Below are 16,731 nucleotides of genomic sequence, written 5' to 3'. Positions count from 1 at the left end.
CTCTCTCTCTCTCTCTCTCTCTCTCTCTCTCTCTCTCTCTCTCTCTCTCTCTCTCGCGTGGGTCTCTTTTTTTAGTCGAAGTCATTTAAGTCTGTTGAAAACGACCGTTCCGATTTAACCGCGGCAACAAGATCTCGTGAATAATCCTACGGTCGCAATGTTGTTTCCAGAAAGGAGACATAATCGATGTGGTGCAGATGAACAAGAGCGGCCTGTGGAAGGGCGTCGTGCACAACAGGATAGGCCACTTCAAGTTCATAAACGTCGAGATACTGAACGACAGGGTGCCCAGGCGAGGCGAGCCGGAGCGGGGCAAGTGGGGTCAGAGATACAGGCAGAAGCCGGGCTCCGTTCAAGAGCTCTTGCAGAGAATGAATCTTCAGGTAGAGAGCAATATCTCGCCGCGGCTCGAACAAACTGATTCGCATTTGCATGGCGTCGAATGCAAAGTAGAGAACCTGCTTTTATACGTTTCTTTATTCGGTGTCCCTGTCGCGCCACCTTCCACCGTCTCCCTTTATCCCTTCGGTCCCCGCCCCTTCCCTTCTCACACCCTTCTCCCTCTACGATCGTTCGCATCGGCTTTCCAACTTATACCTTATACAACTCGCAGGTTCCGCAGACCATGACGAGTCCTTTTTGTTCGATTCTCCCCTTCCTATTCGTCTCTTTCTCTCCCTTCGTTTATCGCTTCTTGCCTCCGCCTTGCTCATTTTTATCCTCACCTACACCTATATATTCTATTCCTTCTTTTACTTTCTTTTTCTGTTTCTCTCGATCGTTCATTCTCCCTCTGATTTACCACCAAAAAAATTCGTTCGATTTATACGGACTACCGAGAGGTTATTGAATGTTTTTTTTTTTTTAACTACGGATATGAAAAATTTTCGAATAAGAGTGATGATTAATATCAAGGCATCAAAGTATTTGCGGAATTAACTAAATTTGTTAGGACAAACAGATAAAATTTAATTTTTTTATGAATTTTTATTTCATTTTGTCTTTATGTGTAGGAATTTTGCTCAATGCACAAGCTCGCTGAATTTCCTATCGAATGTTGAGGAAAGTTTATAATTCTTACTGTCTTTGCGATTCTCTCGTGAAAAAGAACCGAGCACAAATTCGCGATGGGGGACCCACCGGTCGAAAGCGTACCCCGTAATTGTCGGCGTAATTATGGGACGTCTCGTATAGTATTGTGATTGGGCGAGGGATTAGACTCGATCGTGATTCATTGTTGAACGTTCAAGAGACGCGGTGCTAAGCGAAGGGACGGAACGAAATGATAGGGCGAGGAACCGCTGTCCCGGAAACGTCGCTTCCGATTCGGAAAGCTGTGCCACTTAATTAAGCCACTATGATCGATCGTTTAATGAGCGCCGTAGATTCGCGTTCGTGCGCGTCTTTTCGACGTTCCGGTTACGCAGTTACCGGTTAATTACAGTTTGAAATGACTCGCCGTGCGACTTGCATATCGGACCGGGATTTTAAGTATTTTTATCCTGACCAATCGTGTTCCGATTCTCCGTTCAAATTTCGCACGACACAGAGAGAACGATTTGGTTGGATCAAATAAACACTTCTTTGGAATGGTTCAAACGAATTTTTTGATTGATCAAACAAATTTTATTTGACGCAACAAAAATATTTATTTTTTAGTTCCAAAAAAATATTTTTGTTGTGTCAATCAAAAAAATTTATTTGGACTATTCCAAAGAAACGTTTATTTGATTTAACAAATCGTTCTCCCTATGTGCAGCCTTTATAAAATAAAATAAAATGTTTAATCCGCGCTGAACGTCCGAAAGAGAGACACGGTACTCCTTCAAATTAACTCACGTCACAGTGGCGTTAAATTGAGCCTACCGAGATTTTCCTTCGTTCAAACATTTGAGCGCGCTTTCATCATATCGAATCGTACATTTTGTAACGAAAAACGAAAAAAAAAATATTTTCAACGCCCGGATTTTAGGTTTCTGACAAGCGGGATTGATTTTATCTGTCGCTCCATACAGGTGAATATTTCATCAAACAATATTTGCAATGAAGTATTAAACGTCGGTTATAACGAGTCCACGTAAATCATTTGGTTCCGAACTTTCTAAACTAGTGCAAATTGTTAACTTAGATTGTACAGTGTAAAAAAAGAACAGAAAAAACAGATTCGATCCGTATTCTGAAAATTTGTTCTCCACGCTGGAAAATTACATCATTTTCGGTGTATAGTTTAACGTTTGCGTTCAACGTTTTCCGATCAAAGCGCGGAGGAGAGCAAATCGCGCGTCTTCCGCGATCTTCTTTCGCGCGAGATGCGTGCTGGCGAAATTCGCTGCCACGAGCGAACTATTCAGGGCAAAAGTAGTATTTCAAAGGTGAATGTTACGCTCGCGCAGGAACATATTCCAGTTTTTGTGCTGAACGGATACGAGGATCTGGAGCTCTTCAGGGAGTTAGAGGCGGCGGATCTGGACTATTTGCGTATACATCAACCTGAGCATCGTGCCAAGATACTCACCGCCGTGCAGTTACTGCACGATCTACAATGTGAGTATATGCCGAGCACACCGGCTACATATGTATTATTCACGTTTCCCACAAGCCCTTTTCATCGTCGTCGCTATTCGTTCCGTCGCGTGTATTGAGCCACAATTAGTACGCGAGCGCGTATCTTCGGAGAGTCCAGCGTAATCTCGAAATGAAACGAAAATAACCCTCTCTCCTCCATTATAGTACAAAGAGCAATTAAGAGCGTAATAATCTCGAGGTGCAACCCGAGTGCTCATCCTAAAAGAGAAGGAGAGAGAGCCGCGGAGATAAAAATAAGTAGTTACGAAACTTCATTTTTAGACCTTCCACTTGGTTTTTATTCGCCCGCCGAGAGATAAAATTTATGTAGATAGCGTGTTTCCGAGAGACGCGTCGCGTGCAGATAACAATATAATAATAATGTACGTGCGCGAAATGCCAACTTCAGTATGCGATATGCACTTGGAAAAGTTCGCTATCAAAATTGCCAATTGTTACCGGCAAGGCACGCTTTCATCGTGTCGTGCCAATTTCACTTCGACATTAATAATAAGGCAAAATTCTCCCATCGCTCATCATGACGTGGAAATACGCAATCACCGCTGATCGGATTGTTTATATCATTTATCACGAAGCGACCGTGCGCGCAAATCGAATCGAGATCTCACACACGCACGCGCCCTTTTTCCTCCTGTCCTTACAGCGGGCAGCGAGGGTGACCTGGCCTCGAGTTCAGAGGGCGACGAGGTCAGCCGTCTGGTCTTAACCTCCGGCCAGACGTCCGGCCACTGTTCTCCCTTTAACCGACGCCAGTTCCCGCGGGACTCGGGCTGCTACGATGCGCACAAGAATACGACCAGTCGGCGGACCATCAGCCCGGAATCAACGACCACGTCGGCGAAGATGTCGAGGGAGAACAATCTGGACAGCGCGACGTCGGCGAGCGCGAAGAACGCCGTCGGCGGCGCGGCCGCCACGGAGGGCGCGGATCCCAAGGACGACTTTCATCCCAACATACCCATTACCGGCGCGACCGTGAGCCAGAAGGAGGGCCAATTCGAGAAGTCGCCGTTGTTGCGCAGCGGCAACGTACGCTTCATTGCCAAGAGGGGCAACTTCGGCGAAACCGTGGTGATCGAGGACGCCTGCGAGGCCGGCCAAAAACTCGGCGGCATGGTCAAGTACGTAGTGGGCGGTAGCAGCGACCTCGGCCTCGAGGCTACCGGCAACGTCGCCGGCCTGGGTCAACGCGGCTGCCTCAGCGAGAAGTCTAGCGACTCCGGCGTCAGCTCGTCCAGCATCAGCTCGGCGCCGCCGCCGCGGGACAAGGTACTCGCTTCCGCCAGCACCGCGTCCGACTCGCCGACCAAGAGTTTCGGCAGCTTCACCAGGGCGTCGCCGACCTCCCAAAGTGGCAGCAAGGGCCAGAGCAACGACGGCAGCTACCAATGAGAGAAACCCTGGCAGATTGGCGGGTCGACCAGTCGCGGCGCGATTTGCAGCGCGAGACCGAGACCAACGGAAGTGACGGAGTCGCGCGATTAATGCGAGAAACCGACGGAGCGGCCTTAGTTCGGGCTCGGGAGGGTCACGCGTGATCGTCTTCGACAAAATTTGCCAGTACTCTCTCGAGACTCTCGAGACGGAGACGCGACTCTCGAATTCTAGGTCCTGATGAGCGGCAAGCGGTTTCTTCCATTCCGTTCGAGAACGATAAGCAATTGTCGAGATTTCCGCTCATATCGCGAAACATCGGTTGCGCTCGACCGCGCAGCGCTCGGCTCGGCGAGCAGTACGCAAAAGCAATATCTCATTTCACGTTATTGTTGTCGAAGGAGCGCTGTGGATTTTGCTTTGTTCGGTAATTCTCGTCACGAGCGCGAGAGAAAGACGACAACGCGCAACGACGCGAACGGAAATTCTAATATCTCTTGACGCGGCCCGATATTAATGTCGGGGGAACATTTTGTTATTCCGCATCTCGCATATTTGGACGCGGCGGGAAGAACTGAGACAAGAATCGTGCGAAACGAGCGAAATTCCAGCAGTTGTAACGAGGGCTCCCCGGGGAGAGAGCGAGGGAAGGAGGGAAGGAGGGAGGGAGAGAGAGAGAGAGCGAGAGAGCGAGCCAAGTTTCTTCTTCGCGTTTATATCTCGCGTTCGGCTCGCAGCGAGAGATGCATTTGATGAGTATGGAGCGAGGTCGTGCAGAAAGTGACGTCACTGCCGGTCATCCTCGCGATGTTACGACCACCACCTGACCGATCGCTCTCGAGCGACTCGACACAGTAAGGTCTCATCGCGCGCCTACATAGTCGTGTAATTAATAATAAGCGAATACTATATGTGATACGGTAGCAATATACGATCGATTAAAACGAATAGAGAGAAAGGGAGAAAAAACGACGACAGGAAAGACGTGACACGAAACCGTGTTATCGCGATTCATTTGCGCACGAAAAGAGAACAAACGAAGGAGAAAACAGAGAGAACGGATAATAAAGACGCGCGCCTGTTAGTTTTGATTTCGCGTTCGATTTTATCTGTCGGTTTCATCTTTGCCAGCGACGACCCCCGCTATTAATCAATCACTGCGAAGTATCGTGTATAGTTCGTCCGACGAGAGCGATACAGCTCGTCAAAAGCTGCCAACGCTATCGAGGAGTCCTCGTCCGTCCGTCCCGCGTGCGGGGCGGCGATTCTTATATCCCGTGTTATCTTCGAACTCTTCGCACGTTCGATCGATCTTGTCGCCAGGAGAACGTGCGCGAGAGCGAGTCGCCGGGACAGTTATGAATTGTCTCACGACGACACCCGGGACGATTTTCCGCTTAGTAGCGCGAATACGCGAAAATCCACCCCTATATATCCGGTGATACAGACGGATTACATTCGGATCACAGGATGCCTTACGAGCGTTTTTTACTTACTTAGCTTATTTACGCGATTCCGATCCGTGCAGTCACACGGGAGAACGTCGAATCAACCGGGAGCGGAGTATCGCCTTTTTTACTTTTTCCGCCGTTCGCATAATTTTCTACGTGGTTAACAGCGGGGACGCGAAATCCCCGCGGTAGGAAACACGACGCCGATTAAAGCAGAGGAAAAGGAGAGAAAATATTGAAGAATGAAGAAGAGAAGAAACGCCACACATCGCCACTCTCGGACTTCGCTTTTACTACTACTACTACTACTACGATCGACAATCCCCATCGTCGATGCGACTTTGTCAGTTCTTCGATGGTAAAACCTGTACATGTGTATATTGACCACGCCGCGCGGAGGAGGAACGTGTTGAAAGTTATAGAGATTTTGTATGTATATAGAGATTATTATACGCGTAGGACTTAACGATGTTTTGTATCGATCTTGCCCGTTTGCCAAAACTTAAGACTAGACTATATATATATACACACGCGATATATATATATATATATATATATATATATATATATATATATATACATATATGATACCGTTGGATCTTATGTACATCTCTTGTATAGTGTAAAATCGTAGATGAATTTACGAGACGCGGGGGCGCAATCAGGAAAAAGGCTGCAGGGAACAGACAAGGGCGGAATCGAGGAAGGAGCCCGACGGATAATAATAAATCGTAAGTCATAAGTTTTCACTGTTACAAGTCGTAGCGACAACTCCCGACGCGCGTTGTTGTTATTAATTGTAAGGACGAGACACGTGGAGGAGCGCACCCCACAATCGAACGTGTGCATCGGCGAGTAGCCAGCTGCACGGAAGCGGCTAATGATACCCGAGACTTTCAGCGCGATGCCGTATCACGGGCACGGTAAACGCACGAGTCACGTGTACACGTCGATACATCGATCGTCTCAATCGCTCAGCGAAACACCTTCTGCGATTGGAGCGACACGAATTACTGCGCGCGCGGCAATTGGTTTCAAGACGAGCGAAGCGACGGTGCAGAAATTAACGGGACTTCGGAGTGAGTTTGCCGTCCCCGAGGTACGTAGTCGCGACACAGATCGCCCCATCGAAAGCGTTTCACACGTACAATACATGTGCACCTTTTACACCGCGTCGTCATCTACGTAAAGTAGGTAGGTAAATCCGCGAGCGCGCGCTTCTTCTACAAAATGTCGCCCGCCGCGCTTATAATCGCATCACCGGAGAAGCGAGTCGGAGGAAGACGAAGAAGGACACTGTGAGGAGCCAGGATCGGTCCACAAGTCGGCTACGGTTCGCTCGAGCAAGCGTAGTCGAGTGCAAGTTGCTTCCATCGACGTCGAGATCGATCATCAACGCGACGCGCTCGATCGCGGCCCGCGGTGCGTCATTTTTCGCACCGGGATCGAGAGCTTCCTCGCGATTTCCGAGAGCGAGATTTAATTCGCGTGCCGCCCGCGCGCGCGTACGGTCCCCGCCAGTGGACCGGTTTATTTCTTTTCCCTTTTCTTTTTTCTTTGTTCGATCGACGATTCGACGGTACGAGAGATGCCGGGGCAGGCAGTATGCGCTAAATAATACGTCGGTCTCGGTGACGTCTGCTAGTTTATCCGTTCCATCGAGAGTAATAATACGTGTAGTGGACGAATGAAGCGGCGTGGAAAGGAGAATGCGAGATGTCGAGATTGGAGCTCGAGCGTGTGTGTATGTGTGCGAGAGAACGAGAGAAAGAGCGAGTGAGCGAGAGAAAGAGAGAGAGAGAGAGAGAGAGAGAGAGAGAGAGTAACACACGAAACGATGTTGAAAATTAGTAAACGAGTTTATGAGAGTATGAATATAGACACGATAGTGATTTTATTAGCTCGGGAAATTACGCAGCATTCGATGTAAAGTAAATTCATTCTAATCGTAGACCCAAGACGCAGTAATCGCAATAGATAATTTAAGCGAACCTTTGAAGAACGAAGGGAAAGAGAATGAGTCGAGTCGTTTGACGGAAGAAGAAGGCCTATTTGGCGTCGCGCGCGCAAAGAGAGAGAGAGAGAGAAAGAAAGAGAATCCTTACGCGCTCTTCTCGAGACGAAACGATCGGTAAATAAATTGACTCGAGTCGATCGAGGGAGCCCACGGAAGCGCGACGGCGCTCAGGGTCGAATCCGAGTCGAGCTAGCGAAGGAAATTCAGCGTTTACGTGTAGCGGTCTAGTCCATTTTTCTCGCGTGGTTAACACAAACGACAGGATATATAATGTACATAAAGTAACGAGGAAAAGGAAAAGAATAAAACGAAAATGCAGATTCTAGAGAGCACGGCGATCGCGGGCGCGACTGGCGCGCGTCGCCGGACCTTTTTATAAGCTGATTTTGTATTTATTAGTTAATTGCGGGGTTTATATAGATGGTCATCACAAACACACAAACACACATACACACATACACACACGGATCATCACACATAATTCTTATCGTCTCTCGGTTCTCATATGGTTTCCAGCGATAAGTGTTAATTTATTGACTGTGAATAGAAATAAACGGATGGAAGATTCAAACGAGACGCGTCCTCGTGTCGCGTGTATTTCATTTCCCGGCGATTACGCACGCGCCCTCGGCAAACTTCCGATTCCATATAATCCGCCCGATTATCCCTCCGAGGAGGCGAACAAGCAGCTGCGCCGAACGGCAAACGGTAAGTGCTTAATTAAGGCAACGTGTACACCGTAATCTTTTCATTGAAACAACGCTTATGCACACGTATTGCATCCTGGGATTTTAATTAAAGACGAAGCGGAGTAAAAAGTATTCGTTAACGCGCGTGTAATTAACGCGCGACTGATTAACGAAATCATTGCACCGCGTTTCTGCGCACAGCCGAGATTTCCTCGCGCTGAGTGAGCGGCCCTTCTCAGTCTATCAATGGAATATAAAATAACAGGATGTCTCCCAATTATTTTTCGCGTGAACAGATAATTAAAAATTTACAAATTTTTACGAGTAAAATTCGAGATTTTCAACGAGAGATTCACAGATAAATTTACATGAAAAGATTCAAGCAAATAATCAAGAAATATTCTGTATTCTCTAAATTTCTTGAGATGAAATTGAGAAATAGACTGATCATTGAGTCACTCGAATTCGAGTGATTTTTCACTTACATAAAATGCATATTTTCACTCGATATTGAACCTGATATGGTTCACATACAGCCACACATACAAGAACGTATTGACTCTTATCAACCGAAACGTTCACTCATATGTAGTCAGAATCCGCTTCAAGCTTGAGCGATACGTTCACTCTTGCGATTTCAAGTGGCAATATTTTCACTGTCGCTTTGAATGAGATTTCAAGAAATTTAAAGAATATTTTCATCGCGCGGCGCGCGCTGATATCTCTTTGTGTGACGTCCTTAAGATTCCTGTGTCTTCGCCGCGGCCATTTTGATTAATGACGTCAGAAGTGAAAGTAAATTTTCTAATTCGTTACATTAATCTGCACTGGTTGATTATTCATCGAAATATAGAATTAAGTTTGTTATCTGCTTGTTATCTCATTGCATATCAAATATAATGAAGTAGATGACATTATCCTAAAATACATAATTTAACTACTATATCACTATTACTAGTATTTATTAGTATACTTGTATTTTAAAAGATTAAGTCAAACATCAAAATTGAGATTACGTTAATTTCATAAACATCTGAAAATGAGAATTGAGCGTTACATTATTGGCGAGCAGCTACTTATAATTTCTCATCTTATAATTGTAATTTTGTTTGTTTGATCGTCAACTAATTTATTCCTCTAATTGTTAAGAGAAGTGAACGTTACATCACTGACTAGATGATGTTGAACACAAATTTACTATCTCGTGGCTGGACACCAACGAGGTTCAATTTCTACGAGAACAGGTACTTCAAAATTCTATCTTCAAGAGAAGAGGTTTGATTCCGGGCTATTCACATTGGTGCATCAGATATTTCAGTCTATCGACTTGCAGACGAGCGTTCGAATTTTCCGTCACGTTGCAACAATACGGTGTGTGTGTTTAAGAGGTCCCACGACTACGTGTCTCGCGCGACACGACCGTCCCGCACGCGCGTCACACATACTGAATTAATTAGAAAGGCAAATCGCGCGTCAGTCGGGGCTTCAAACAATGCAAAACGAATCGCGTAAGACGACGACGACGCGTTCCGTCGTTCTTGCGGCCGCTCTTCCGCGGAATACTCGCGCAAATGGAATAATTAGACGCTTCTTGCTCGATTAACGAGCTCCTCTCGACATTAAGCGTTACCATGTCATTTCATAAGTACGCGACACCAACCCCTCGTCCCCTCCCCACTCCACGCCATCCCTGCGCTTCTCCTCGCCGGTTTTAACGCTGCCACACGGGGCCATTAGCGGGAAGAAGTTCCGAATGACGGACGACTTCGCGTCCGCTGCTAGTAACTCCGCGAGGCTCGCAAACTTTGCGCTTTGGTTATCTGCCGTTACTTGGGAAGATCCTCTTATTTAACTATCTTCCTACTCGCCCGTTGCTCGTAATTGTGGAAAGTCCGGGAAACGCGCGGCCATCTCTCTCGCGGGGAAAACAGCACCGACGCAGCGTGACGATCGTTAATCCCACAACGCTTCCTAAACGCGTCCAGCGTCGTCGGACGCATCGAATCGTGTATTACACACCCTCGCCGATCGATCCACGCAGACTCGCGATAACTGCATTAGCGAGAAATCGGCTGCCGAATACGCCAATGGAATTGTGCGTTACGCAAAAAGAGGTAATCTCCGAAAGAGAGAAACGACGCGACGACGAAGGGAAAATAATTAAAGTCGGATGGCGACCGACTGTGTAAAACACCAACAGTAACCGGGCATCAGTCGACAAAAATTTCCTTCGACTAAAACAGTCAACAAATCAACAATGGAAATTAACCAATCGCCATAAAATCAAAAATAATTTCATCGATTAACGGAATTGACTGTAAATCAGTGTACAATCAATCGCACTAAGGTTTAATTAATAATTAGTTTCATCAATCGATAAAATTATAATTTTGTATACATAACGATTGATTGACTTTGACTGCTGATTTATTGATTATTTTAGTCTAAGAAAATTTTCGTCGATTGTGATGACAGTAACATTACATCAATATTATAATTTATAATTTCCTACTCACACACAACAATGTAACTGTGTTACACACAACACGTGATATATTCCGCTTATATCACCGACTGAGAAATTGTTTCGATTTTAATTTACTGGTGTACAATGTGTAATCATAATGTTGCCGTAATGTTCACTATTGGTTCACTGGAGGCTCCATCGATCGCGTCTCCGCCGTGGAAAAATCAATCTCTAATCGAAATAATCCGCGCGATTAGCATGTGTACGCGACGCGGACGATTCCCCGTGACACCTTAATAAACAGCCACACACACATTATACGACGTGTTAAATTAAACTAAATTGCAAACGTACATTTGACGTGTCGGTCGATCGGCCGAGCGAAGAATGTGCTCATTGTCTCTCTGTGTAATTAACGGCGTAGCCCCCGCTGGCCGTTAATTGAAGATAATGAAAGGTCTCGCGATTTTATTATCCACCGCGTTAATTAACTGGCGGATCGTTGCCGTTCGTTCCGTTCCATCGGCCACTTCTTTAACGGCGTCGTAGCCGCGGAAAACGCATTCGTCCCGATATGTACTTGGGCCTCGCTTTGGCCAAAAGCGCGTGTAGTAAAGAACGAATCGCGGAACGAGCGGACACGTCGGACGAGCGATCTCCCGAAGAAAAGTGCGATAAAAAGCATTTAGTAATGTATGTAAATGCACCCTCCGAGAATCGTCCCGAACGTTACGGCATGTACGTGTCCATTCGTAAGCTTTATTTCGCACCTCGAGGGACAGCGGGAACTTTTAGTACGTTAGATTATGGCGGTAATAACTCGACGAGTTTCTTTGCCCGCCGCTCGTCGTCCACGTGAACAAATTCTTCATCCCCCGAGGGTGAGATCTAATTTAACTTTTAGGGTCGCGTCTCGCGCAATCACGCCGGGTTTCTGGCAATCCAGCCTGGTCGCGCGCGCACGAACGCGAATTCAGTTACATCTGTATCATTCGCTTCGTTACATCTCGTTTGCTATGAAAAGCGCCATTCATCGGTTAAGAATGAGCCGAATTTTCGAGAGTTATCGCTTTATTAGCGAATTGTCGTTCTTTTTCGCGAAAGCAACGTGCATTAAGTAAACTTTGGGTATTATTTGAATATCTCGTTTCTTTTACAATTACGAACGCCATAACAAACGTTTGCCGCTCAAGAAATTGTCATCCTTGACCTCTGGACAATGGAACGTTTTTTCTCACGCCATTTTTATTAACGGACACACTACGGTGCCGCTTGATTGTAAATTAAAAATACCAACGCCTGAACACTAATAACACTGGTACATTCTTATTGTTTTGCTCTGTGTTAACACGAATATTTAAACTTTTAAAATAGAATATATATAAAAGAAAAAGAATATGGGCTCTCTTTTTTTCTTTATATCTTGAAATGTTTGGACTTATTGTGAACGAATATATGTGCTATCAAGCAAGTGGATATCTACTTCAATAGCTGTACAGGGATATTTTTAAAATTATAAAATTTTTTTAGTTATTCGTACTTTTCTGTAAAGAGAAAAATTTACACTTTTCAAGAAAAAGTCCAAATATGGACTACTTTTGTAATTCCAACGTTACATAGAATTTAAAGTAAAAAAACATGTTCAACGCAGAACATAGGTATGTTCTGCGTTGAAAATTAAGATATTCGTAATTAAAAACTAAAACAAAAAGAACGTTAGACACCAGTGTCCAAATATTGATATTTTATTTTATACGACCGTGATATTACTTAGTTCACACGCACGAATAGCCACGAGTCACGAGGTGCTACGAATTCCGGATCGATAAAGTCGTCAAGGTGAGGTACGCTTATCTCGCGTACCGTTACTCTTTATCACGATCATACGCGCGCGATTCATCGTCGTAATTTTAATAATGTAATCGAGTCGTATTTTCACTGTATTTCTCAAGTGAGATTTATTGCGGAGAAGGATACGCGCGGCTGTGCCGCTATAAATTGCAATCGACATCGCTGTCTACCTCCCGGTAACCGGTCTCGGTGTTATCGAGCGCGATCGGGCAAACCGATTGCTTATACTTCGCGCGGAGACTTTCGTGCCTTTCGCACGCCCATAACAACCTTAATTACTGTCCACGCTAATGAATCAACGGAGAGATCGCTATTGGCACTGCGCATAGCTGAGCTCCATTCAAAGCTGCGTCGTGAGATTATTGCTTCGCACCCAAGGCGAGATCAAACCGTCTCTTTCTTCTCCCTTACTTCTTCCCCTTAGCGCGAGGCGTTACACCGGGATAGCCGCAATCGACTCATCTATTTCTATATTAGAGTCCGCTGGCAGAGACGGCTCGTAAATCACGAGTCCGAGTAAGCTCGCCGTACGTGCCACCCTAAATAACTACAGTCTCGGTTACGGCTGCCGATGAAGGCAGCTAATATCTGATAATTGCGTGTATCACCTTCTGCAATGATGATAACAGCCAGCCTGTTCAATGCGATCTCGCGATACAGCGGTCGAGAATCTAGACTCTCCTTCATCTTCGACGTTAAACATTCCCTTCGCAGATCGCAAATTTGAATTTTATGAAAGACCAAATGTTCAGAAACTTTATAGGTACTCTCTGAATTCCTTGGAGTGGAATCTCGCTCAAAACGAGTGAAAAGTGGCAGTATCTTCACTCGAAGCGATAGTGCAAATACTGCCACTCGAAATCGCAAGAGAGAATATCTCACTCAAGCTTAGAATGGGTTCTGACTGCACACGAGCGAATGTTTCAATCAATTCATCAGAGCGAATATGTTCCTGTCACAGTGGAATATAGTAGGTTGCAAATCGATTTGCGCACTTTTTATCGAATAAAGTTATAATGCTTAAAATTACCAGAATTGAAAGCCACTGTAGCAATTGGTTATGACTGAGGCTGAAGTGACGGTACAGAAAGTGACATTTGTGAGATTTGGAAGAAAGAATTTATTTCAAATTAAGAGAACACACAAGAGATAATTTTTATATATTTCAGTAGTTTTCAATTCTGACAACAAATTCGTTGTTCAATTTCGAAAATATTTACTCTACGATTCAGGATAAAGAGATCACTCTGAGTGATCAATTATCAGTATGAGTGAAAAATCACACAAACTCGATATAGTCACTCTATTTTTAACCGCTCCAAAAGAAGAGGATGCGTAAGGTAATATGAGTACCCAAAAGCTGTGCAAATGATATATTTGTTTAGAAAAAAATTGTGCCACCACTCAAGCTCTTCTAATTAAATCTGTTGTTATATTTTAAGTGTACGAGTTGTAGCATTCAATAATCCCGGACACTTCCCCTAGGACGTCGTAGCACGTACGCTTGTTTCACATCTAATTCGCTATGATCGGACTTGGAGCTACACCCGCAGTAGGTAAGTACCCGAAATTTGCATAGCTTGCCGACTAATTGGGCCCTCAAAGGCGGAATCCTAGTAAACTTTGATAACTAGCCGCACCTTGTTGAGCAACTATTGTTCTGCTCAGTTTGTGAGCAACAAGTTGGCTACCGATAATTAGACAAGTTAAGACAACTATGACCGTCCACAATCGTTAGCCGATAATAGGATTAAACGTACTTACAGGAAGTGCCAGTATAGGCGACAAACTACCTCCCAGCATCCCACGTATTGCGAATAATGATTCTAATCTTTCCCGGCCACTTTGCAGGTTCCGTTAGACGACGTCGCGAAACATTATCAAGAATACCGAGGTTAAACGAATGTATTGCGAAACCTTAGAAATATTATATCCAGCAAGATATGCTCGTAGAAAATTTTTGAAAAATTTCAATCACTAAATATTTATTTTTCGCCATAAACTCGATGGCTCAATAGAATATCTGTAAAGTATCGTATAAACGACTTGTAAAAACTGAAAGGTAATTAATCACCCGCGGTTCAACTTTCGAAGCTAAAACTGCGAATATAGTCCACAAAATCCATTCTTTTGTCTTCTTATTGTTCCACGCTCGGATATCAAATCAAGCTAGTTTAACCGGTTCGGCGCTCTCTGCTCTTTGTGAATCAACTTCCGTTGACACACTCTTGCCACCTTCATCGTATTTTATTTATTTCGCCGAACTATTAAAGCTATTACTGTTCATTTTGTCATTCTTGGCGTATTATTAATGGATTTCGCCTGGCGTCTCGTTTTACAGCGCGAGAGCAACGGGCTTATTACTTTCGCGCGCTCGCACGTCGGACTGAGTGTAAGCTCTAAACGCGCGCGCGCACACAGCGGCGAGTCGGTGTGTAGCAAACTTGACACTTGAAATATCAGTCGTATACGCGCTTGGAACGTACATATGTAACTCCTCATCGCGCATCCGAAACGAAAGCCCGCGTGCCTGCGCCGTGAGTCACGAACGAGAATTATATTTACTTACGGCGTCCTGTCTCATAGTTTCTCGTTACCGGCAGAAACAACATCCCATTAATATTGTGATAGGAACGTAAGGTCGTCGCGCCATAGATAACGGGAAACTCGGGGGTGCCTCGCATCGCCCGCCGTTAGCATAGGTAAGCCACGGTCGTAGGTTTGAATTAATAGAATGCCGGATGACGGTGCGCGCCGACGACTTCTCGACGAAGTAATCAGCATGCACGCTGTACGCCATTACGTTTCGAGAGAAAAGTTGCATGAGAAAGCGAACGTTGTAACAGACGTAGTCCAAGTATGGGGAAGCGAACGGCGGAGGAACAAGTCGAACGTGCCGGAGGAACAGATGAATCCGACGACTTCGCGCTCGGCCGAGAAATCACGTCTTTTGCGCGACTTTGGAAGCTCGCGTCGTACGGAAAATATTCCCCCATGCGTCCGATCTTTAACACAGTATCATGTATGTGTGAGAGTGCGCGCTTTACCTTTATTTTCTCCCTCGTATTCAACGCCGCATCCATCTACACGTAATGTATGCTAACTTCTTGTATCGCTACTTCCCGCGGCGGAACCTAGCCGCGGGATATCCACGCGAAGCATTGTATTTTATTCTATTTTATTCGTCCTATCGGATTCTCTCTTCTCGATGTATCACGTGACAAGACTGCCGGCGCGAGATACGACAAAATGCAAAGTAATGGTACGCGGGCTTTCGCGAGAACGGAATATTTGATATCCCGGTGAGAGAATCGCGCGCGAACGCGCACAGCTTTATCCAGCCGAGCTATCTTCTATCAACAGTTTAACGTTTCTATCTTCTGGAGCTATCTAGTATCAACCTTTTTCTAACGTACGCCTCGCGTACGCGTCTCTATATCGCGTAAGGCCGCCGTTGCCCGAGGCGCGAACGCCAAGTGGATAGCCGAGAATCGCGCACGGAATCGCGTGTGTATGCACACGAATGCGAGATAGTCCGCGGGATCCCCGCCGCGCCATTCTCGCGAAACACTCGAGACGCGAAGCGCCAAGAATGATACTCGTTTTCAGCATCGGTAATTACATCCGATCTACGTTAATTAGTACGCCGCGGATTTTAATTCCGGCCGGAGCGCCAATATCCATAACGCGTCCGACGCGCAGCACGTGAATGCTTTGTTCATGGCTGAGGATTCACGATTCTAATTAGGATGTCGGGGCGACTGTTTCATTCCGGACGAATCGTCGGCGTTGCGTTTAATGGCAAAGCGGGATGGCTGGCTGGAACCACGACGGGGCAAGTACTTTCAGTAGGATACACGACGTTTCAGATACGTCTTGATACGTGATTAACTTCGTTATTTGAGTCGTCTACTTTGAAGGCGCCGTGTCAGTATGCGGGCTTGGAAAGATTCGCGGTGAAATTAATCATTGGAATTACAGCCGAGTACTGTACTATGCGCGTCACTTTAAAACGTGTGCGATTCGCTCGTCGGAGATTATTGCTAAATACCATATTTAGGAGAAAACGTAAACACGTAGATATAACAATTTTTCTGCAAACTTTCCGTAAAACATTGAGCTTTTATTTTTAGGTGTGGAGATACAGCAATGTTCTTTAGAATTATCCTGAGCGGAACGAATACATGTTCGATAGTCGAGATGTCAAATTTGAAATATTTTTATCGTTTTTGTCACGTATTTAGCAATGCTCCAATTTATTTTTGCACGTACTTCCATTGTGTAAAAGCATTTGTA

At 45.4% G+C, this 16,731-nt stretch overlaps 1 protein-coding gene across 8 annotated transcripts in view; it reads left to right on the top strand.

Moving 5' to 3' along the window:
• LOC116840204 (SAM and SH3 domain-containing protein 1-like) overlaps positions 1-8,002 on the top strand; it is a 423,731-nt gene extending 415,729 nt beyond the window's left edge. For all 8 annotated transcript variants that reach the window (XM_032810903.1, XM_032827438.1, XM_032819272.1 and 5 more), the window contains 3 exons: positions 171-383; positions 2,394-2,544; positions 3,230-8,002. In XM_032810903.1, coding sequence (XP_032666794.1) covers positions 171-383; positions 2,394-2,544; positions 3,230-3,978 — 1,113 coding nt within the window. In that variant the 3' untranslated portion in view covers positions 3,979-8,002. The remainder of the gene's footprint in view (positions 1-170; positions 384-2,393; positions 2,545-3,229) is intronic.
• Positions 8,003-16,731: the final 8,729 nt, after the last annotated feature.

This window comes from Odontomachus brunneus, unplaced genomic scaffold (assembly GCF_010583005.1).
Source record: "Odontomachus brunneus isolate Ranch 3 - 2012 unplaced genomic scaffold, Obru_v1 Obru_scaffold_001, whole genome shotgun sequence".
NCBI classification, from domain to species: Eukaryota; Metazoa; Arthropoda; class Insecta; order Hymenoptera; family Formicidae; genus Odontomachus; species Odontomachus brunneus.
This window is presented reverse-complemented; position numbering and strand designations above follow the sequence as displayed.